Source organism: Epinephelus lanceolatus, chromosome 13 (genome assembly GCF_041903045.1).
Source record: "Epinephelus lanceolatus isolate andai-2023 chromosome 13, ASM4190304v1, whole genome shotgun sequence".
Classification (NCBI taxonomy): Eukaryota; Metazoa; Chordata; class Actinopteri; order Perciformes; family Serranidae; genus Epinephelus; species Epinephelus lanceolatus.
Genome location: NC_135746.1, coordinates 25,834,771 through 25,857,349, shown reverse-complemented (window position 1 = coordinate 25,857,349; position 22,579 = coordinate 25,834,771). Strand labels below are relative to the sequence as shown.

Sequence of the window (22,579 nt, the reverse complement as noted above, 5' to 3'; positions counted from 1 at the left end):
GGTCCAACGATGATGTAAAAAGCACATCGTTTTCTGGGGAATTCAGTGAGATGGAAGAAGATGTACCACATTTACATAATTTTGCCAGTCAACACATGAGGTCTTGTTTCCAGCAGCAACAGTACCAATCATGTAGAATCAAATCAAGCATGTAAACGTGATATCCGGATTTCAGAAACACGAATGAGCCCTTATCCAGATTTTCAGAAACACATCACTGTATACATGATGAATACTACTATCCTGGTTACTGATTGCTACCTGCTGTGTGTGCAGGTGCCTGTAATGTTTGCAAAAACAAAAGGGAAATAAGAGTGACAACTTCAGTACTAATTTCTTTGCTCTGTATGCCAGTAGCTGTCTGCGTTGAGCTCATCCCCGTCACCTTCTGTCTCTCACACACTCACTATACAATGAGCTATTCCTGAAAGGAGCTACCCTACACTCACAACACAGACAACTGTCACTGTCACTATCACCAGGCAGGACAGGGGAGCAGTGGATGAAGATAAGCAGCCTGTCATTACGGAAAGACAAAACTCATGAGATGCTTTCCCTGCTGCCATCTTTTAGTATTTCTGTCATATCATTTGGCTAACGCAGCGCCTGTGCAGGTAATTGGTAGCACTCAGAAACCAGGATATCCTCACTGGTATCCGACTCTGGCTGCTTAAAGTTAGAGAGATAGCAAGTTTATTGCATTTGGGGATATAGCAGCAGCGCTAATCGTTTAGCAGCGGTACTTCTCCGTTGTTGAATACATACAGGGGAAACACTGGGATGTAGCTGAAGGCTAGGATCATTTCAAGCTTTCTCTCGCCTCTGAATTCTGCCTGTAGGGAAATGGGAGCCGCTCCAAGTGTTTCTGCTGGAAGGAATTATTGTAGAGCATTATCTGTACATTGCTGCATAGAGAAACACTAACGCAGCAGTGCTTTTTAGCCCACAGCTTTACAACACTGTTTGGCAGATCCGCAGGAGGGCACAAAGTTATTTTAATCTTTTTTAAAATCCCAACAGCGGGGCATCTCCCTCCTCTGTGCAGTATTGCTGACTCCCTGTGTTTGTCTATGTTTCCCTCTTGCTAATACTTCACTGGCAATCTGTACCCTTCTGTCTAAAACCTTGTCTGTAAACATGACATAAATAACATTCTTCTCTCTTGCAGCACCTCTCTATCTCCAATGGCAACATCCAGGTGGATGCGTCCTTCATGCAGACCCTGTGGAACGTCCAGCCTACCTGCTCTTCAGGCAGCATGGCTGTAGGCAAGTTCATGAGCCCAGCAACCACTGTAACAGTTTCATCCAAGATAGTATAGCTCTCTTGTGTCTAATAATCTTCTGGACAGTTTAAGTCTGTTGCAATAAGGAAAACCCCTTCTAAGTTAAGCTGATGACTCATGTTATGATATTTACATAGAATAGCAAGTGTCTAAACTTAAGTTCCTATGATTTCCATAATTTTTGCATGATTAAAGAGAGAATTTTTTTTGTTACTGTCAGGGTATTTGAGGGGTGGACATGTGATGCGTCTTTGTCATGGGCATGATGAGAGCTTGACCATCCCTGGAGCAGACAAGAATGAGGAGGAGCAGAGGTTAGTAGCCAGTTAGCTCAGCAATTCAACGAAATTGAGCTAATCCACAGGTTGCCTTGTACGTCAGTGTACAAAATCTTTAAATCTAAAAACTGATGAAGTAGTTTTGAAGGATGATAAATTAGAAAACTGTTTAACAACTCTTTTCTGCAGTAATGCTGTAATTACTGACAGCCAAAGTAATTTAAGTCCTCGTTTACCAGCAGAGTAAGACTTGTAGATCAGAGTTTACTTTAGTAGGCAAATGCTGATACCACATGTAGTTGTCCAGCAGATGAAAACATCAACGGCCAAAATGTCCAGTGGGAAATATGCCAGATAAATAAATGAATTAATAGAATATTAACCTAATATTGTGTGGCCTATAAGATATGTTGCCAACACAACTTAAATATAAACTTGCATTACGCAGACCAGATTTTAGGATTCTAATTACGGATGGATGTATTTATCCACCGAAGCCAAAGTACAGGGTGTGTCAATTCGGAGCATACGCCACACGCACAGTGGTCATAGTCGTCATCTTTTAGCATGCTCAGTGTGTTAGGTTACTGTGTCACAGATCATGTTCTCCAGAAAGACTCCCCTTGTTGTCTTTCTAACACGGCAATTGGGGTTTGGGATAAACACCCTGAAGTGTCCACTGAAATCCATCAACTTGGGCTACAACCAGGAGAAGATGAGGCTAGTGTACGAGCTGAGAGACTCACCTGACCTGTCTGTCCCAAACATCAATAGACAGTAGACAAGGCCATCAATTGGACAGCCTAGAAGGCTGTGATGAAAAGGGCTGTTATGTGTGCAGATTTGAGGAACGTGCCCAAGCGAGGCTTAGCTTCCTTATAAGGGCCACGTTTGTTATCTTTCAGCAGTGCATGTTAGTAGCTTACCAGAGCACATGTAGAGTTTAGGATATACATATATCCATTACAGACATTGTGCTTCTGCGAGATAGTATATCACATTAAAGATTTTCTGTCCAAATGCTGAGCAGTGAGACTCATTCAGCATCACTGGTATACTCCGTCCCGGAACTGTGGCAGTAGCAGAAAGTCTTCACGTTATTTTATTTCTTCTGTGAATGAAAGACTCGTAAATAATAGAAGCCCCCAATTGTGTCATTTTGCTTTCAGGATAGTCAACTATGAAGCGGGTAAGGGAGCATCAAGGGCCCGCTCACTTTGGAGACTGGAGCCTCTCAGGATCAGGTGAGATCAGACCCAAATACACACACATAGTGAATAAAAAAAACTGTAAAACCCTGACATAGATTTCTCTCAGAAATTCATAGTGGTGTTGTCTTAATTGAGGGGATCTCCTCATGAAGAATAAATAGAATTGGTGCTTTATACACCAATGTCACAGCTACTGTACTGCAGGTTATAAATACACTTCACCTCCCTCTACTTTGAACTGTCACTACCAATTAGTGGGCAAAGTCCTTCAGAAGGTGAGGTTCTGTTTACCATCCCTTTCAGTCTATTTCTTTTTCTCCGTCTATCACCCTCCCTCGTCTTCCTCTCCTTCCTTTCTTCAACCAGCCACCCACGCAATTTCCCTCCAGTCACATCGTCTGCCAGCTCTCACTGGGACTGCCTGTCAGAGTCTGTACACTTTGAAATGGCGCAGGTGCATCTATTAAAGCACATGTTCCCCTTTTCGGCTCAGGGAGGGATTTCTAACAGTATTTTCCACACTGTATCAGCCATATAGAGAGAGTTAAAAGTTCAACTTTATCTGTTTCTCGGGTGACATTCTCATTTCATTGGCAGATTGGTTTTGGAAACATTCGGAAAATATTCTAATTTGGTGATTCAATCTGCAGTGAAGGGTGAAATAGCTCATTTTATGCTATAGAAGGAATTCCTGTCAGAATGTAAATGAATACATATATCAGTGGTATCCTTCTTTCATGAATTCATAAAGTCAGGATTTATGATTTGGGAAGTTTAACAAGCTACCATGGATAAATTATATTGGTAGAGAAACTGTTTGTTTCTTACCATTAATTATAATAATCAGCCTCCAAAATACGGATGGGTCTTGTGCCAAGTTTTGAAAATAACTGATATCTAAGTTTCAATTTTTTCTGACTTAACAAAATAAGCCTTACAATTTTAAACGGTGAATGTTATTAAATGTAAGCTGCCACAAAAAAAAAAAAAAAAAAAAAAAAATCAAATCAAAGTGAATGTAATCAACGGAAAAATTAGCACAAACTAGTCTCTAATGCTGCCCCTTACGTGTGGTCTATAGTGGCCTACATGAAACTCTCATGACATGACATAGGAATTCCCCCTTCCCCCCCAAGAAGCTCTTTCAGTTCAGTTCTCAGTTCAACAGCTAACTAAATAGCTAGTCTGTCTATCAGTATAGTAAATGGCATTATACTCACCTGACTGTTCACACAACTCTATGTATGCTTTGCCCATTAGTATTTCAGTAACAGGGTGACCTTCAATCTAAACAAATATCCGAATATAAACCTTTTGTTCCATGTGTCATTGTCCCACTGTTCAGTAGCACAGTAACAGTAGCAAAGCCCACCTGTTGCTCGATTTGATTGGCTGCTTGGGCCAAGTGTGACACTGATGAGCGGTGCTGAAAAGTTGAGAATATTTAAACTTTTATGTACAAAAATGCAATAGTTTTGCTGGCCACGGGGCCGAAAGGTAAAATCAGCCATGTGAGAACTTAAGTATTGAAGAACACAGATAATCCAGGAATGTATCCAAAGTTTTTAACAACAGTACCCTGTGTTCAGCTGGAGCGGTAGCCACATCCGTTGGGGTCAGGCCTTCCGAATACGCCACCTCTCTACTGGCCATTACCTGGCCCTGACTGAGGACCGCGGACTGGTCCTGCAGGACAGGGAGAAGTCCGACACCAAGGCTACCGCTTTTTGCTTCAGGCCCTCCAAGGTTAGTGCCCCTCTCCCTATGTCGAGATAATTAATTTATTCTATTTTTACAACTAGCTCTGATGTGCCCTTTGAGCAAGGCAGTTACACCATCTGAATGCTTCCCTGGGTGTTGATGTAAATAAATGTTCTTAGTCAACTTACCTCATTAAAAGAGGGCCCAAAATATCTTCCCCTGACTGCTTCATCAAAGGCAGGTCTGTAAGATCTTAATGAGCTCGTGGCTTGCCACACTGAATTAACCTTTTCACAGCTGCTGAGTAGACAGCGCTGTAAATGTTGGTGCAAACATTCATGTTGTCCACCAACCTAATAGCAACTGGCTGGGATGTAGCCATTTTCAATGATGAAGTCAAGAGAAATGTACCCTCACTACCACAGTATAAAGATTCACTGGGATGCATTGGGGATTTTCAGGATATTTGTATTCGTCGATTTGCCTTTGCTTATTTCCTCTCCTCAATTATTCAGCCTTTTTATCCCACGCTCTGTTTTGAACTCTCTCTCAATACGAGGGCTCTTCACATCTTTTGTTTTAATGGCGTGTATTCCAAAAATACAGCCTCACTGCCAAAAATAACTGTGAGAAAGGAGCACATGGCTTACTTGAAATACAAATTGAAAATGGATATTTTAGGTGTGTTGTTCAGTGAGAATTGTACTTGTAAATTGTGTAGTTTAGATGTAGAAGTTGACACAGGAGTAAATAATGTAATCCTTTCCCTTTCTAACTGTATCCTCTTTCAAAATTACAGCTGGATACTTCTATGTCGAACCTTCCTCACTTATAGGGATCTAGCTAAAATTTGTTATATATCCATACTGACGCTGATTTCTTGGATTTATTGCTTGTTGCATAAATAATCCACATTATTATCCTGTAGTAAAATGGCTACAGCCACATAAACAGCTCAATGCCATGAGTCACCTTCACAGAGTACCATTGTGTCCCCGCAGATATCCTTTTATCTACAATAGATACAGTATGAAATCCTCCTGAGTGCTGGCCACTCTGGAGGCTTTAATTTTCCACCCATCCCACTCCTGACAGCACAGTGTAACCGCCCTCAGTAATCACTGTTCCTGCTGGCGTTTCAGTTTTACTGGGGAGTCAGGCTTCTTTGAAAAAATAAATATAGATAGAAACTGTCATATTTTCTGTATCTTTTATAACCTCTGTTCCCCTCGTCTGTCGCACTGCCAACCCAGTACCAGTTGGTCCCTGTATCTACAAAGGTCAATGCTTTACAATGTTGAACATTGGCATTAATATGTTCCCCGCTACTTGCTGTCGACCGCAATCAGCTGCATCGCTCCATCTCCACTGAGCCAGAAATGTAGCAGAGCTAATGAGGCCAGCAGCAACCTCCTGGCAGGCCAATGAATGCACTCATCTCGACCTGCCTCTCTGATTACCATGTGATCACAATATATCTTCATTTATCATATTTCCGTGCATTTGTGGTGTGTGTGACTTTTCTCTGTGTGTATATTTGGTTATGTGCCTCTTAATGTGAACAGGAAAAGAGTGATTCGGGCCCAAAGAGGGACATTGATGGCATGGGAGTGCCAGAGATCAAGTACGGGGACTCTGTGTGCTTCGTCATGCACGTCGCGACGGGACTGTGGCTGTCTTACCTGGCACCTGATGCCAAATCGTCTCGCCTAGGACCTCTGAAAAGAAGGGTAAATGGGATAACACAACACAATTCACATTTAGTTGTGGTCTTTGGGACCAATTAGCTCTTTAGGAACATACTGCAGGCTGTTCATACTTAAAAGGTGGAAGCACAGTGATACAAATAACTATGCACAGATATGGTACCTGGTATGTGTCTACCTATGTGTTTATAGTAAGATTCTGAATGCCTGCCATAGCTCGTCTCCACCTCTAAGCCCATGTGCGCAGTAGCGAATCACACCCAATCAAACCAGTGGAAAGGCTATTTAAACACCTACCTCACCCAGGCAAATATTTATTTTACACTCTACTTCAAATCATTGTCTGCCCTGGATACTCTTGACACATCCTCCCCTGACACTCCTCGGACCTGCACACATGATGTAGCAACCAATTTAAATGTGATAATGGGCCGTGCGGAGGGTGACAGTTAGTTTTGGGTGAGACAGGGGGATTAGGGCAGCACATGAACGTAAGTCATCGCTGGGCACGCCTCCAGGGACATCAAACGCCACCTCATGCTGGCGCCAGATAGTCCCTGAGGCTGTGGCAGCATGCCAATGCACCTGATATGTTGGAGGTGATGGTCAGCCTACACTTAGACCCCCCCACCCCCCCACATCCTCCTCCTTCCACTTGATTATGCTGTTTGATTACAGTGAGTCAGGTTTCACTGAGCTGTAGTGGTGTAAACCCACTAGCTGCAGAAGACTATTCTGTCACACAGTGCATACTTCTTTGGCTTTTCTTATAGTTTCAAGATCAGTAGCTTGCAGCGCACCTGCTAAACCTTTATTTATTTATTTATTTATTTATTTATCAGAGAGCAATGTTGAGGTATGGCTGTCATTGTATATTTTTGCATCTTTCATTAACTCTAATAGCTGTTTAAACATCCATTGATTTGTCACAAAACTTCAAGTAATACAGATACAGATCCATTTTCAAATGTCTGATTGGACGAAAAGACATTTGTTGCCTTATAAATTTGAAGGTGTTGATCCTGTTGTAATGATGAAATGCATATTTATGTGTATGTTTGTCCCTGTCCAGGCCTGCCTGCATTCTGAGGGCCACATGGATGATGGGCTTATCCTGCAGCGCTGTCAGCATGAGGAGTCTCGGGCTGCTCGCATCATCCGCAACACCACGTTCCTCTTCGCCAACTTTATAAAGTAATGACAAGGGGTTATTCACAGACACCTTCATCTGTCTTCTCTATCACACAACATGAGAAAACACCCACACACACTGTCAATTATTGCTGGTTTATTTTGAATCTCCTCGAATCTCCTTCTCGGTCTCCTCTGTCTTTCCCCCAGGGCTTTGGACAGCATTGGCGAGGGCGAGTCCTCAGCAGTGGCCGGGTACGTTGAAGAGGTGCTGCAGACGCTGAACGACTTGATCGAGTACTTCCAACAGCCCGATTCGGAGCTTGAGCACGAGGAGAAACAGTCTCTCCTCCGTTCACTCATCAAACGTCAAGACCTCTTCAAAGAGGAGGTGAGAGTGGACCATATGGAGCCATCGACTTCTGATTAAGACGCTCTAACAAAATGCTGATTGTGAAGTTACCATTGTGGATAATTTAACTCCTTGATAAACCAGAAGATACCCAGTTATACAGTTTTCTATATAGCTTTAGTTTGGAGTGCTTTTGAGGGGGAAAAAAATTACCCCCACTATCTAATGAGGTCACTACCAGAGATTTTGATGGAAGAGAAATGGCAGAAAGTGAGAGGAGAGATGGGGAATGACATGCAACATAGGTCCTCGACTGGATCTCCTGCAGCTTATGGTTTTGCCTTTCTCTAAATACAATTAATAAGTCATGTGGCTTCAAAAATAACTTTGTTTTCACATGTTTAAAAGAAGTATTTTACATCTTATACTGTCTGTGTTATGAAATGAATCACAGATTATTCATTGCAATCATCCTGCCTCTTCTTAGGGCATGCTGGCCCTCCTGTCCAAATGCATCGACCGGATGAACCTGTACAACAGCGCTGCCCACTTCGGAGAGGTAGCTGGGGAGGAGGCGGGAGCAGCGTGGAAGGACATTCTCAACCTCCTCTATGAACTCTTGGGTAAGCGGGTCCGCGTGATGAATCACATGAAATATCCACATCTTCTGTCAGCTGTTGACCCTGGGTAGAAATGCAGTATTAATCTTCCCACAGTGTCTCAACCGAATCCTCCTCCTCTCCTTCACACTTCACTCTCTGCACTTCTTATCTCGCATCCCTCCTTCCTTTCTCTCTTCCATGAACTCCCTCCTTAGTTTTCCTCTGTGCCACATCTGGAGTTCACAGCTGGTGACAGTCTTTACATGACATTTATTTGTAATTATTTGTGACAAGGGAGTGGCAAGAGACGCAAAGACAGAATGCCTCTTGTATTCTTCTGTGATAATCTGTCCTGCCTTCAATTTAGGTCGCATCCTTCTCTGAGATCAGTGTGGGCATATTATGAAGCGTTGCGCTGCATATTTGAAGGAATGATAGCATCATTAACAAAATGCCAGCCATCACAGGTGCTGACATTATCCCGTTCTCTCGGGGCGCGTATTGAGTCATGAATGCTAAAGCTGTGACCCTGAGAAGTTTTATTTTGGACGACTTTTTCTTGGGTTGTTTGTTCTGCTGTCATTGGAGCTTCCCCATCAACAGCTTCCCCTCGGCTCACCTTGACTGCCCTTATATTCATCACATCCCCAGCATGTACTCTCACATGCACACACATTAAACACACAGTCTCAAAACCCACAAATAAACTCCTCTGAGTACGCTCCAGCCTTGCCCACAGAGAGGTCACCCCCAAGGATGCAAAGGCAGTCTGGTGAATAGGGTTTTGCATGATAAATTGTTTGTCCTGACCTCCTCTCCATAGTAACTCTGTCTGTTTTTAAAAGAACACGGCTAGTTATTAGTGAAACTGTCCAGTTGAGCTGCACAATTATAGCCAAATGATAATCCTGATTATTTTTGATTACGATTATTTGTCACACTTAATAACAATCCATTGATTTTAGGGACAAAATATTTGTTTTGCGCTTTCACATTTAAGTAAACAGAGCACTGCTTTCACTTCCATGTTGTGCTACATTCTGCTAATGTACAAAGCTTTGCACCAAAACAAGACTAGTCTTTACATACAGTACATAGAAAAAAATATGTATAAAAACTGTGCCGAAACTTTTTAGCAAAGATTAAATCAACAGAGCCAGAAGGCAAAGCTTTCGATTTACTGGTCCATCTGAGTTCTGGGTAGTGACCGAAAGAATGAGATCGTGGATACAAGCGGCCGAAATGAGTTTCCTTCATGGGGTGGCTGGACTCAGTCTTAGAGATATGGTAAGAAGCTTGGACATCTGGAGGGAGCTTGAAGTAGAGCTGCTGCTCCTTCGCATTGAAAGGGGTCAGTTGAGGTGGTTCGGGCATCTGATCAGGATGTCTCCTGGGCGCCTCCTGTTAGAGGTATTTCAGGCACGTCCCACAGTAAAGAGGCCCAGGGGTAGACCCAGAAAACACTGAAGGGATTGCATATCTCATCTGGGCTGGGAACGCCTTGGGGTCCCCCAGGAGGAGTTGGAAAGCGTTGTCGGGGTGCTTTGCTTGGCCTCCTGCCCCCACGACCCAGCCCCGGATAAAGCTGATTAAAATGGATGGATGGATAAATCAACAGAGCATTGCTTTCACTTTCATGTTGGACTACATCTCTGCTAATTAACAAATCTTTACACCAAGATAAGACTTAAATTAAGGTTCTTCTTCAGCTGCATTCAATGTATCTCCCTAGAAGAAAAAAAAAAGCAAAATATAGGCTAATTAAAAATAACTATGCCATTACAGAATTCAACCAAATGAAAACTGTGTCTATTGGGCACATATCTTTTGGTCAAATGGAATGTGACTGCATTGGATATATCGATCTGTCTTTGGGTGCTGGGTGGAAACGACGACGTGCTGTGCACCGTCACTTTTATGGATGTCTGAGTTGACACTGGACAAGGACAGGGATTTAGTGAGGTAAAGTTGGTGACATTATTCTTCTTGGCCTTCATACATTCATCATACTGCAGATAGTGTGTTTTTTTTTCAGGCTGTAGAACAAGTAAGTTGTATTGCTTTATGGTGCAAACACAAGTCTCATGCACTTTTTGCATATTATTTGTTCTTGCTTAACATCACTTGCCCTATACCTGAAATACTTCCAAACATCCTGTGATGATCCTTTATGAGGGAGTAGCTCTCTGCCGTCTGCTCCAGACCTTCGATTTCCATTTTGCCTGTCTGTAGCCACATCATTGAGGAAGGTGTTTCACAGGCGGCATGACAGCTCTGCAAAAGTGGAGGCTGGCTGTTAATTTAGGAAATGCTTGATCATTTATGCAGCTGAGTTTTCTGTGAATGGAGCATTTTAAACATCAGTAATACAGTCATGTTCATGTAATTGTGGGAAGCCAAAATTGTGATTGAGATTGATATTTGATTAATTGTGCAGCCCTACTGTCCAGGTGGTCAACTTATCTGTTAAATGATGAGGGCATGGACATTGAATTCATCCATTGTCGTAAATCATTCGTTTTGTTGCTCCAATGCCAGACTGACGTCTTTCCAAACTGCGACTATAATTGGCTAAATGAATGGAACTTATTCTATGTGCAAAATGTGACAGGATTTTAATGAGATGGGGCTGTTGATCCTGGATTTAACGCACAAAGCATTTCACAAGTGTCTCTCTACATTGAAATGTTGCCAGTATTATTATGGCTAAAAGCTCAGTGTGTCCTACTTAATAGGCGGTAATTAGTGTTGGCTTTCCATATCAGTTAATATAGTGTATGCTAATGTAACCAATATTTGAAGTCTGGAGTCTGTGTAGCCTCAGGTTCTCCTCTCTGTCTCTGTCTCTGTCTCTTAATTTCACATTCACATCATTCACAGTGAACATCCTTGCCCTTGCCTCGTGGTGTGGCTCTATCCATGTGTTCATATTGAACGATAGCTTGCCTGAAAAGACAGAATTAAAAGAGATTAGACACCCATCAGTATTCCTTTGGCACAGAGTGCTGTTAAATTGTTTCACGGGCATTATCGGTCTGGTGTCCCTGAATCCTAATGGTGAAAAATGAGACAGTAAAGTAATAAGGAGACTTCTTAATGTCACCACGGTGGCAGAGAAAGGGCACAAGGGAATACACCTCAACTTTTTATAGAACATAGAGCGCCTGACTTCACTGTGGCTTCAAAACCCTTCCAATGTATTTTCTATCAAAAAGACTTCATAATAGACAGAGTCAGGTGTGTCAGATTTAATGAATTTTAATATCTAGTTCTGGGCTGAGGATGTCTGGAAAATGGTGGACTATTTTTCATTAAAAGTCATTCATACTGTCTGCAATATCCTCTCATCTACCAGTCAGCTGTTAGGATCTGTTGGAGTCATGTCTTTTACTAAAACCTTGTGTGTATTTTTATTAAACTTTGTGGAATCATTGTCTTTGTTCAGCTGCACTGATTCGTGGGAACAGGAACAACTGCACCCAGTTTTCCCGCAAATTGGACTGGTTGGTCAGCAAACTGGAGAGACTGGAATCTTCATCAGGTATTATGGGAAACACCAACCTGTAGCATTACACTGAGTGTCAGCATACAGCTCCACTGATGCTGAGATGTTGTTTATTTAATATACATTTGTTCTGATAATGACAAATACTTTGTCTGACCTCTCAGGGATCCTGGAAGTCCTCCACTGTATCTTGATAGAAAGTCCAGAGGCTCTGCACATCATTCAGAAAGCTCACATTAAATCCATAATCTCTCTGCTCTACAAACACGGACGCAACCACAAGGTAGGATGAAATATGAGTTCTATAGCCCAATATCAGCCAAGAGTGTCCCACCATATGACTGTATGTGTGACTGCTGACACTGACAGTAGCGTCTATGTTGCCGCTGCCTAGCAGTGGTGCTTATAATACTTAAATACTTGAATGCCAGGCATATTGTGTACACGGCTTGTCTAGTGGTATCGACAAGCTCAGGAGTTCCATTTGAAGGCAGCATTTATCTCGCCCCTAAATGCTTTCTTCTTCCTCTCTGTAGTAGCCAGAATGTGGATTTAGCCTATGTTGTTTATTATTTGTTTTGGCTGCACACATTCATTTGGTCACTTTGACTTCTGGTAATTGGCACAGGGGTGTGGTTTCACATTATTTTATCTGTTTATTCACTAGCGTGGCATCTTTGGACTTCAGCGTAAATTTCTTTCAACAAGTCACTGTTAAGAGCCTACTCAGCCTCTTAGCGTCATTTTTTTCATTGATAGTAGTCGCTACAGTCTCCTGTCTCAACAAAACTAAACCCAGCGCACAGACACATGAGTTCATTAAACCTCACTCACTCACTGCTGAACATGTTAACAAGTTATAACACTAAAACATGTATTTAAATCTTTGTTGTGATGTCTTAAATGACATTCTTGTGTTTAATGACGTTCCCACTATGTGTTTTACGTGCAGTGTTCAAATGTCACAGTCTCAATATTTACTCTGTAAATTGTACCAGGCATGAAAGGGCATGCTTGTAAACAACAGCTGTCATTTCATGAGTGGTCTATGGCCATGTTGACTTGAGGGCTTTTTATACAGAATGGATATATTACAAGCATTGCAGCTTCCAGAGAACAACTGGTCAGTTAACTAAAAAACAAGGTGTGGATTCTCAATTTCATGAGATAAGAAGTAGGGCAACAATAAAAATAAAAGGCTACCATAAGTGTTATCTTTGCTTTTTCTCTCTTTTAAGATTCTGGATGTCCTGTGTTCCCTCTGTGTTTGTAATGGGGTGGCAGTGAGAGCCAATCAGAATCTGATCTGTGACAACCTGCTTCCCAAGAGGGACCTGCTGCTTCAGACTCGACTGGTCAATGATGTTCAGAGGTAAACAATGACAAAAGGCTATTTATGGTTTTATTCATCAACTTTTGAGTAAATGTGAATTTGTGTTTCTGTTGCTAATCAATGATTTATATTCTTACATTAAAACTATTTGACTATTAAATATGTTTTGGATCATCAAGATTTTTCCTCCTTTATCACCTCCAGCATGCGGCCAAACATCTTCCTGGGCGTGGCTGAAGGTTCAGCTCAGTATAAGAAGTGGTATTTTGAGCTTGTGATCGACCAGGTAGACCACTTTGTAACTGGCGAGCCGACTCACCTGAGGGTCGGCTGGGCCAATACCCAAGGCTACGCTCCGTACCCCGGTGGAGGAGAGGGATGGGGTGGCAACGGTGTCGGTGATGACCTGTACTCTTACAGCTTTGATGGACTTCATCTCTGGTCAGGTAGGCATCTTATAGAAAACCAGCCCCACTTGCTAGTCGTGTATGAGAGTGATTGAGATTGGAAATCTATTAGGATTCAAAGAAATCCCACTGCTCACCTGGAGCCAAGTTAGAATAGCAACTGTTTGTTTTACCTCCATGGAGTATGCACGATGTGATTGGATCTTTACTGCATCAACCTTTTAGGCCCTACAGACACATTTTTCAATCAGCTTCTTGCTATGAGCAGTGACGTCCTATGTGAATAAACTTCTGCCTTATTTAGAAAGGTACTGATGAAGCAATTATTGAGTCTTAAACTTCTCATTTTTCATTGCCATTATAAGGCTTAGGCAGAGTGCCTTTGCGTTTTGGCGTTGTGGCTCTGTATGAATGTTAAAACAATTTGCATCTGGACCAGTCGACGCATGGGACGGGCCATCAGTTTAGGGTCTCCTGCTCTCCTCCTGTGCTGTGTACAGGTTGTTAACAGGGCTTTAGCAGGCAGGAGGACACTGCTTTCCGTTATGTTAAAGTGCTCGCTCTGAAAGCTTTTTGGATTGAAACCTTTGGAAGCATGAGAAAGTAGTGTGCTATAGTATTAGTGCATTAGCTCATGCCATTTAAAGCCACAGTGTGTAGGAATTTCTCCCATCTAATGTTGAAATCATATATTGCATTCAAACAGATGGCGCACTCTAGCGCCTCACTGTTTCAAACATGTATTGCAACAACTGTAGCCGCTGTGTACCAAAAAGCTATGATAACACTGATGAAACCATGTCATCCGATACTACATGGAGTATTCATTCAGGCTCCTACACAGACACAGGCCACGCGAGTTGACAAACCCCCTCCTCACCATGCTGGCTGTGTTTACAACGTAGGACTGTTGGGGCGGATGTAAATTGAAACAAACCAGTCACGTCTTGTCCTTTGACAACTGACAAGTGGCTCAACCTCACACACCTCATCCCTCTCCTCGCATTACTGCGCCGCTAACAGCTGTTAGTGGCCAGCGGCACTACTGCCGCATAACAAAGTCCCACTCTTTGAGCATAATGCAGGATCATGTATTATGCAGCATCACGGGAGACGGAATCCTCGTCGCCAAGAAAGTGCAAAAGGGAATCAAAAAGGCAGCGTGACCGGCGAATTAAAAAAACAAGGGTCAGCATTGGGGTTACCTTTCCCAGGTGGAGAGAGCTGCTGAAGGAGAAAGGTAATACAATCACAGGCCAGCACTAACAGCGGCTAACAGCTAACAGCAGCGTAGTGATGCAAGGAGAGGGATGAGGCTGTTAGCGACTGGCGGCTAACAGCCAACAGCGGTGCTGGCCTGTGATTGCATTACCATTCTCCCTCAGCAGCTCTCTTTACCTGGGAAAGGCTACCCCGATGTGGGCCTCCGTTTTTTTAATTCGCCGGTCACGCTGCCTTTTCTATTCCCTTTTGCGCTTTCTTGGCGACAAGGATTCCGTCTCCCATGATGCTGCATATGCATGATCCTGCATTATGCTCAAAGAGTGGGACTTTGTGTCAAATTTGCCAGGGTAGTAGCGAAGCACCTCTTGCGCCTCTTCTTCGGCTCCTCAGTCACGCAGTGCTGGCCTGGCTCTCAACGAAAATGCTGAAGGCGGTGCTGTATGTCCCTTGCTGGCGGGTGTATTCTCAAGATGGCGAAACGTAATGGAACCCCACAGACGACTTACCCGCACAATGTACAAACAAATCTGAAATTCTCCTTTTACGAGAATAAGTCAGATTATTGGTGGAGGTAATAGTACACCAGTGATGACATATTTATGAATGCAGACATCAATTTTTGCCAATAAACAACTGAAAATGTTACACAATGTCCCTTTAAAGGTTTTTTGAGGATTTTTCTGTTGATTCTAATCCAGCACAGTTGCCTTCCTCCCTTTGTAGATTTTAATTTACTAGTTGTGTTTCTGATTTTACTCTTTTACTTAAAACAAACAATGTCCCTGTGGTGGGTTTGTGATTATCTGGATAAAGAACTACTTGATTAGGCTTTAGGCGATCTCTCCCCTGCTGCAACCATCGCAACCACCTCGCTTTATGCAAATAAATGTGCAATGATGCCACCAATATGCAACTAACCACATGAATTAATTTGCGCCTAAGCTGTCTTAAAACCTAAGAAAAACCGTGAACTCTTAATAAATACTATATAAGGATTTTTTTTCGTAGTAAACTGATTGTTACAGAGAGATATGTAATATTTGAAAACAACTTTTAAAGAGACTTAAACCATTAACTTGTAAAGCTATGTTTTAAATTCTAAACTGGCCCTTTTTCTAGTGGCTTCTAGTACTGTAGCTTTTCTTTTGACTAATTTATATGATATGAATTAAAACATTTCTGTACTAATTTGCACCATTGCATTGAAGTAATTTAAGTGTACAATGAAAAAGAAAGTCTTGATGTTTTAGAAGGACTTTGCCTCGACAGAACTCACTGTGAATAATGCAGGAGCCTGCTGTCCACCTTCTAGGTTGCTCTTTTATTTTCCACATAGTGAAGGACAAAGTCACAGCGCTGACTGTGATATAAAATTCTTCAAGTTGCACTTTAACACACTACAAAGGTGAAGGCCAACTAATTGCACTTATGCAGGTATGGTCTCTGATTGCGTAACAGGATATAACCCGTCAGTAGTTTTTATAGCCAACTGTCAGCTTGGTGCTTCAGGGCTTGAAGTCCTCAAATGCCCCTCTTCTCTCCTTTCACCCTAAAAGCATCACACCTATTTCACCTCTCCTCTATCCCAAATCTACCAAAAGACCCATCACCTCCCCTCATCCACTCCATGTTATACCTTTTTAAAGCACTCATCACTTATCTCTCCACCTCTCTGCTCCCCTCTTCCCTCTTTCCTCTCGCCCATCATGCTGCCCTACATTCGCAATGACTTTGCTGCTGTAACTGCCATCCATCCTCCCTCTCTGTCTCCGCCTGATGTTGTCTAGGCCGAATCCCGAGGGCCGTGGCCTCCATTAACCAGCACCTGCTGAACTCAGACGATGTGGTCAGCTGCTGTCTGGATTTGGGCGCTCCCAGCATGTCCTTCAGGATCAACGGGCAGCCTGTCCAGGGCATGTTCGAGGACTTCAACACCGAAGGATTCTTCTTCCCCGTTGTCAGCTTCTCTGCAGGTGTCAAGTAAGGCTCTGCATTTATAACTGGGAAATTAGATGACGAAGCACTTCCAATAGAATGGCTTCTTTTCCTTTTGCTGGCGCTGTTTTTATACCTGAGATCTAATTACAGCTCGTCAGCCTATGGCCACTTTATATATAAAGCACTAATGTGATTTTTGAATTAAAAGATTAGTGAATAGGCCTCCTGTCAGGGATCAACAACAAAAACTTCCCAAAGAAAACATCTGTCCGTAAAAGCCACATTCTTCTTATAACTTAAATGATAATGATGATGCTGCATTTTACTAAGAACAAAATAAACTTGTGGCAAAAAGATTTCAGGTTTCAAAATCTATTGAAATAAAAAAAAAGTAGAAAGGAACTTTAAAAATCCCCATGGTGAAGTTGAGAGTTGAAATATTATTACATAACATCTTACAGTGTAATGTAACATCTCATCTTAGGGTCCGTTTCCTGTTGGGCGGACGCCATGGAGATTTCAAGTTCCTGCCTCCCGCTGGTTACTCACCGTGCTACGAGGCACTGTTGCCCAAAGAGAAGATGCATGTAGAGGCCGTGAAGGAGTACAAGAGGGACCATGAGGGGGTTCGTGACCTGCTGGGAACCACCAAGTTCCTCTCTCAGGCCTCCTTCATCCCCACTCCTGTTGACACCAGCCAGGTGAGAACCATCAGGGAGAATATTCAAATATTCAAAACACATGTAACACATTTATTTTAGTAACAGTTTTTGTAATGACATAGCTGCCATTATTGGGTATTATTCACATCATAGAGAAAACATTCTTGTAGAAAAATACTTTAAGGGTTTGAGTTTTAAAGAAAATCTCCTTCCTGAATTGAGCTTACCTTCACATCATACAAGATTTTCGTTACAAGGTAATGAATTCCAAAACAGTTTAAATATTTACCAACTGCAGACAGTAGTGCTGATTAGTTCCACACCTATGCTTGTCTGCTATGTTTTTAAGGATTGTTTGGAAAGAAAATAAATCCTATAAGTTTTTGAAGCCTTCAGGAGGATCAGGAGTCTCCCATATGAGATTAATTCAGTTCTTCTCAGTTATACACCTGTTATATTATATTCAGTTCTGCAGTGGCCCTGAAGCACAAGCGCAAAATAAATGCATACTTGTTATCTCCGTGTAACAAAGCCAAAATAATGTGAAAGTTTCTCCAATCCCAGGTACAATAGCATAGTCAGGAGAAAATATGACAACGGTGTTCATTTGTTGGCCCATTGGCATCTTTTTTATTATCCAACTATACCATCTGTTCCTTTTCTCTCCCTGCAGATTGTTCTTCCCCCTCACCTGGACAATGTCCGGGACAAGCTGGCAGAAAACATCCACGAACTGTGGGGGATGAACAAGATCGAACTGGGCTGGACGTATGGCAAGGTAAAGCTGCTACCCGTCATCACATTCTACACACAAAAACACCCTGGGTATATTTGGAAGGGGTGTGTGACAAAGGTTAATTTGAGCTCTCTCCAGTAAAATGCACGTTTATGGCTCATTAACTTCAATGTTTCTGTCCGTTCAAAATACGTGACAGCAGTTTGGCTGCTGCCTCAGTATACTAACCACCTACAGAAAAATAAAGGGGGAAAGTATCAAATCCTTTTCAAAGTAAGAGTAAGAGAAGAATGAAGAAGAATGAATATCATATACTCAGGTACTCGAAGCGATACTGCACATTGTGAAGAAGAACTAGATCAGAGTTAACTTTTGCTGACAATCAAAAACATCAGATCCTCCGTTTGGAGAATTTACGTGCCTCCAGGCCAGCTGAAGAAACAAAGGGAGGAAGAACGCAAAGAAAGTGTCTTCATCTCAGCAAGTTTTATCAGAAATACCCGGTTTAAACCAGTTTTCACTTGGATATTATGTCTCCACATATCCAGAAATAGCTGGTTCCTGCCGTGAGAAGATACTGTTTAGTGAAGTGTATAGTGCACAAGGTCCTCTTGTAGCAAGCACACCTCTGAAAATGCTTCATTCAGTAAAAAATAAACATAGTAGAACAAACAGTTGATCACCTATGCACTCATACAGATGTGTTGCTGATGGACATACATGCCAGTTCATTCAGTGAAGGATCAGTAACCATCCCATGAGTTTACAAACACAATCCATTCTTCCCAGTTTTGCCAGAATTTATCAAGAAGATGGAGAAAAAGCAATTCTTTCCCTACTTTGAACATTTGTCACAGTATCTATCGACTCAGGCTTGTTGGAGGTTCGGTCTGTAACCATTTTTGTGTTGCAGCTTTCTTACTGGCTGCTAAAAATATCTTTAATAGATACTTGCCTTGCACCGATAAATGTGCTGCAGTTTGTAGAGAAAGACCAGTCAATTCTGTCACCAAAAATGTTCTGTATTGCCAATATCACCTCCTGCCAGTATGATTGAACAGCTGGCCAGCTCCAGAATATGTGGAAATGATCTGCCAGCCATATTTCCTACAACATAGACCCCTTCCCATCTCACCTGTCTGTACACCTTTTAAAGATTATTTTATGTGTTGTTGCCGTTATTGATTGTACGGCCAAAGATAGATAGGAAAGGGGGGGGGGGCTGGTGGAAGTAGACTGTAAAGTGCAAATATTCAACCTTTCTTCCTGCAAAATGACAAGTCCAGAAGACTGACTCGCTTCCAGGGCCAGCTACAAGTGGCCGTTCAAAGAACTGCAGTTTTTGGCACTTTGTGTTGGCTTCATTTTTCAGCCCCAGAGGTTGCTGCTTGGTGAAAATATAAGAAACCTCTGGCTCTTTTTTTTACCTGCACATCAATTGAAGACACATAAAGGACCAAAAAACAGTTTTGGTGACAGATCTAGTTAGGGTGTTCTGGTTTGTACGTATTTATGTTTTTCAACAGATCAGAAACTTTTATTTTTCAGTTGGATGCTCAAACATGTTGTTTATAGTGAAGTTACCAGCAGATAGCCTATATAACGTCCAACATTATAATCCTTTCTCTCTCCCATCATGCTCATCACTCCTCCTGCTCACTGCAGCCTTCAGTCTGTTAGAAGTCTGATTGCACACACCGCCTCTTTTGTACTGTAGTGGTTATCACAGAATCATTTCCCTCTGAGGCCGTCGCCACAGCAGCCGTTTAACAAACTTAATGAGTGTCTCACCTTCTAAGCGCATGACATCCACATTAATTAAGACTGGGAGATAGCTCCACTCGGGGGGGTAACTCAGGTCTTACAGTTTATTAGGGACAGCATTTAGGTCCAAACAGCTGCTTGGTATTTAATTTTGCTGTAACAAGCCTCAGTGAGCTCAAAGTGACATTGCACTTGGACAAGCAGCAGATACTTGACAGGAGAGTTTATAATAAAGTTGGAATCGGCTTCATTGTTTTGTAACAGAGTGCTTGTGCTTACAGTGTATTGCTTAGACGTGACTAATGGGAACACTTTCTGAATGTGGTCCAGTGTAAAACTGTGCAGCTTTAAAAACAGTCACTTATTGTAAATTTTATTATTTTATTATTTGATAGTATCTGTACCAAATCAACAAGTCAAATTCCTTGTGAGTGGAAAGTTACTTGGCAATAAAACATTTCTGATTCTGATTCCAGGTATTAAGAAAGACAGCGGCAAAACAGGCTGCAGTGTTTACACTTGGGGCATGTTCACACTGTCAATTAACTAGGGATGCAACGAAATGAAAATTTGTGGCCGAAGCCGAATAATATTAAATGCTTGGCTGAATACCGAGTACCGAATACCGAATATCGCTGTTTAGTTTTTCATTAGTTTTTGCAGATGAACTCCCTCCAGATTAGTGTTGTCAGGGTACCAAAATTGGATCCCACTGTACGATACCAATGAAAATATCATGGTTCTGAGTAGTATCACGATACCACAGTGAAAATGAGGCAGATGTGCCTTTTGTCATTTATAAAATGATAAATCACTTTTCTATAATACATCAATGATATTTCAGTGGAATAAATTACTTATTGACTTATTCGTACTTCAAAAACAGCATCAATGAGTGATGAACATAGGGGGGGATTGAAATAAGATAAATAAATAAATAAAATAAGAATCAACCAGCCACCCTCCTCCCCTGACAGTCCCTTCATAAGTAAAGAACAGTCCTTAAAGTGCGGTGAGGTTTGTGGGCCGTGAACGGTTCATTTCTCCTCTGACACGTCACATACCTGTGTTCGGCTGGCTCAGCTGTTCAGGTATTTCTGGGCAGTCCACACGCCAAGAAGAGGATATTATGGGAGCCGACTTATCCGTCGCCGGTAAGCCAATGGCCGCCGTATTTGACAGGAATACATTAACGTTACTGTCTGTGTCTGTGACCCCTGTTCAACCCACAATCGGTGGGATTCGCCTTTCGTTTCTGCTGGTGGTTGAAATCTGTAGGCTGCTAGCACAGCGTGCTGAATGATTTAAGCCTATTTTGCTCGCTCAAAACTATTTTTAGTCACAAATGTGAGTGTGGTGACGGGCGGATCGCCACACTGCCGACATTTTACTCGGCCCGTCACGGCACGTTGTTTGATTGCGTTATCAAAACACGGCGCTATTATTAGGCCTTGCTTTTAACTTATTACACCGAATACCGAATGTGTGTTTTTTTGCAATATTCGGCCGAATATATTCAGTTACCGAATATATTCGGTTACCGAATATTCGGTGCATCCCTACAATTAACGTCCACTGACATGTTTAAAACTATTATTCTAAGGGTGCTTTCAGACCTAGAGTTGTCTTACTTTGGTCTGAATCAGGAATTCATTTTGTTACAAAGTTGTATAATTGCCTAGAGTTGGTTCATGTTCTCACGGCAGCATTTACAAGCAGATCAGATCAAATGCCTTGTGTGAGAAAGCTGCTCTTGATTGGTCAGAATTTCCATGTGGGAAAAATCCAGGAAGTAAACAGAACGTTGAAGAAGAGTTCACTTGCAAGATAAATGTGACACTTTCTAATGTCACAATGGAGGGACAACTACGCAGGTTGATTTTAGCGCTGGTCATCGAGGACTATATTGCTGTCATTGTTCATTTTAGTCAAACCATACAGTTTGAAAACAAGGCGCGGCTCCTACTAGAAAACAATGTTTTGATGCATTGGATGTGCTGTATGTGCATATTAAGGCAGTACAGGAGGAGGTGCACATTAATAATCCTCCAGGACTGTAACATGCTCATGTTTAACCCAAACAATGTGTCATGTGACTGCAGTTGGTTCAGATCGAGGTCAGAACACGTTCTCACCACAAATGAACCGCACCAGAGTTCGTTTGTAACCGGACCGAGACCACCTCTTCAAGAATGTCTTGATCCGGTTGTCTAGGTGTGCACCCAATTATGATTGCTGTGTTCCCACCTGCCCAAATGAACCGCACTTAGGGAGCAAACAAACTTGAGTACGATTGTACCGATCCAAACAGGGCAGGTGTGAAAGCACCCTTAGACAAATGAACATGAAAAAACAAGTATAGGTTGAAAAATACTGAGCTTACGCTTTAATGTTTGAGTTAGACAAGCTTATCAGAGAAAGAGTCACTCACTGAGAGTCTGCGCACAGCAGAAAATTTCTCTTAGTTGACTGGATCACAGACAGATGAGCCTCTTTCCACTGTGACACTCTTCTCAGAGCTGATTCAGGCTTATCTCTGCTTCATTAAAAAATTAACACCTGAGGGCTGAGTCAGTGCAGGTGGAAAACAAACAAAAATGCATCTGCCAGCGTCGACTGCAGATAAATTAGGCTGCGGTCCAGTTTTTTATTTCCTGAATACTGAGCCATGCTTAATCATGTTTTCCTTTTGGAGTGTGTTGGCAGTTATCGACAGATGGGCTCATAGACCAAAGAACAAAAAA

General features: G+C 42.2%; 1 protein-coding gene across 4 annotated transcripts in view; it reads left to right on the top strand.

Moving 5' to 3' along the window:
* The window catches only part of ryr3 (ryanodine receptor 3), a 159,617-nt gene that overhangs the window by 44,980 nt on the left and 92,058 nt on the right, over positions 1-22,579 (top strand). For all 4 annotated transcript variants that reach the window (XM_078173909.1, XM_078173908.1, XM_078173907.1 and 1 more), the window contains 15 exons: positions 1,169-1,268; positions 1,506-1,599; positions 2,733-2,807; positions 4,364-4,520; positions 6,041-6,205; positions 7,254-7,375; positions 7,523-7,703; positions 8,152-8,287; positions 11,712-11,807; positions 11,936-12,054; positions 13,010-13,143; positions 13,309-13,550; positions 16,523-16,715; positions 17,158-17,374; positions 18,009-18,113. In XM_078173909.1, coding sequence (XP_078030035.1) covers positions 1,169-1,268; positions 1,506-1,599; positions 2,733-2,807; positions 4,364-4,520; positions 6,041-6,205; positions 7,254-7,375; positions 7,523-7,703; positions 8,152-8,287; positions 11,712-11,807; positions 11,936-12,054; positions 13,010-13,143; positions 13,309-13,550; positions 16,523-16,715; positions 17,158-17,374; positions 18,009-18,113 — 2,136 coding nt within the window. The remainder of the gene's footprint in view (positions 1-1,168; positions 1,269-1,505; positions 1,600-2,732; positions 2,808-4,363; positions 4,521-6,040; positions 6,206-7,253; positions 7,376-7,522; positions 7,704-8,151; positions 8,288-11,711; positions 11,808-11,935; positions 12,055-13,009; positions 13,144-13,308; positions 13,551-16,522; positions 16,716-17,157; positions 17,375-18,008; positions 18,114-22,579) is intronic.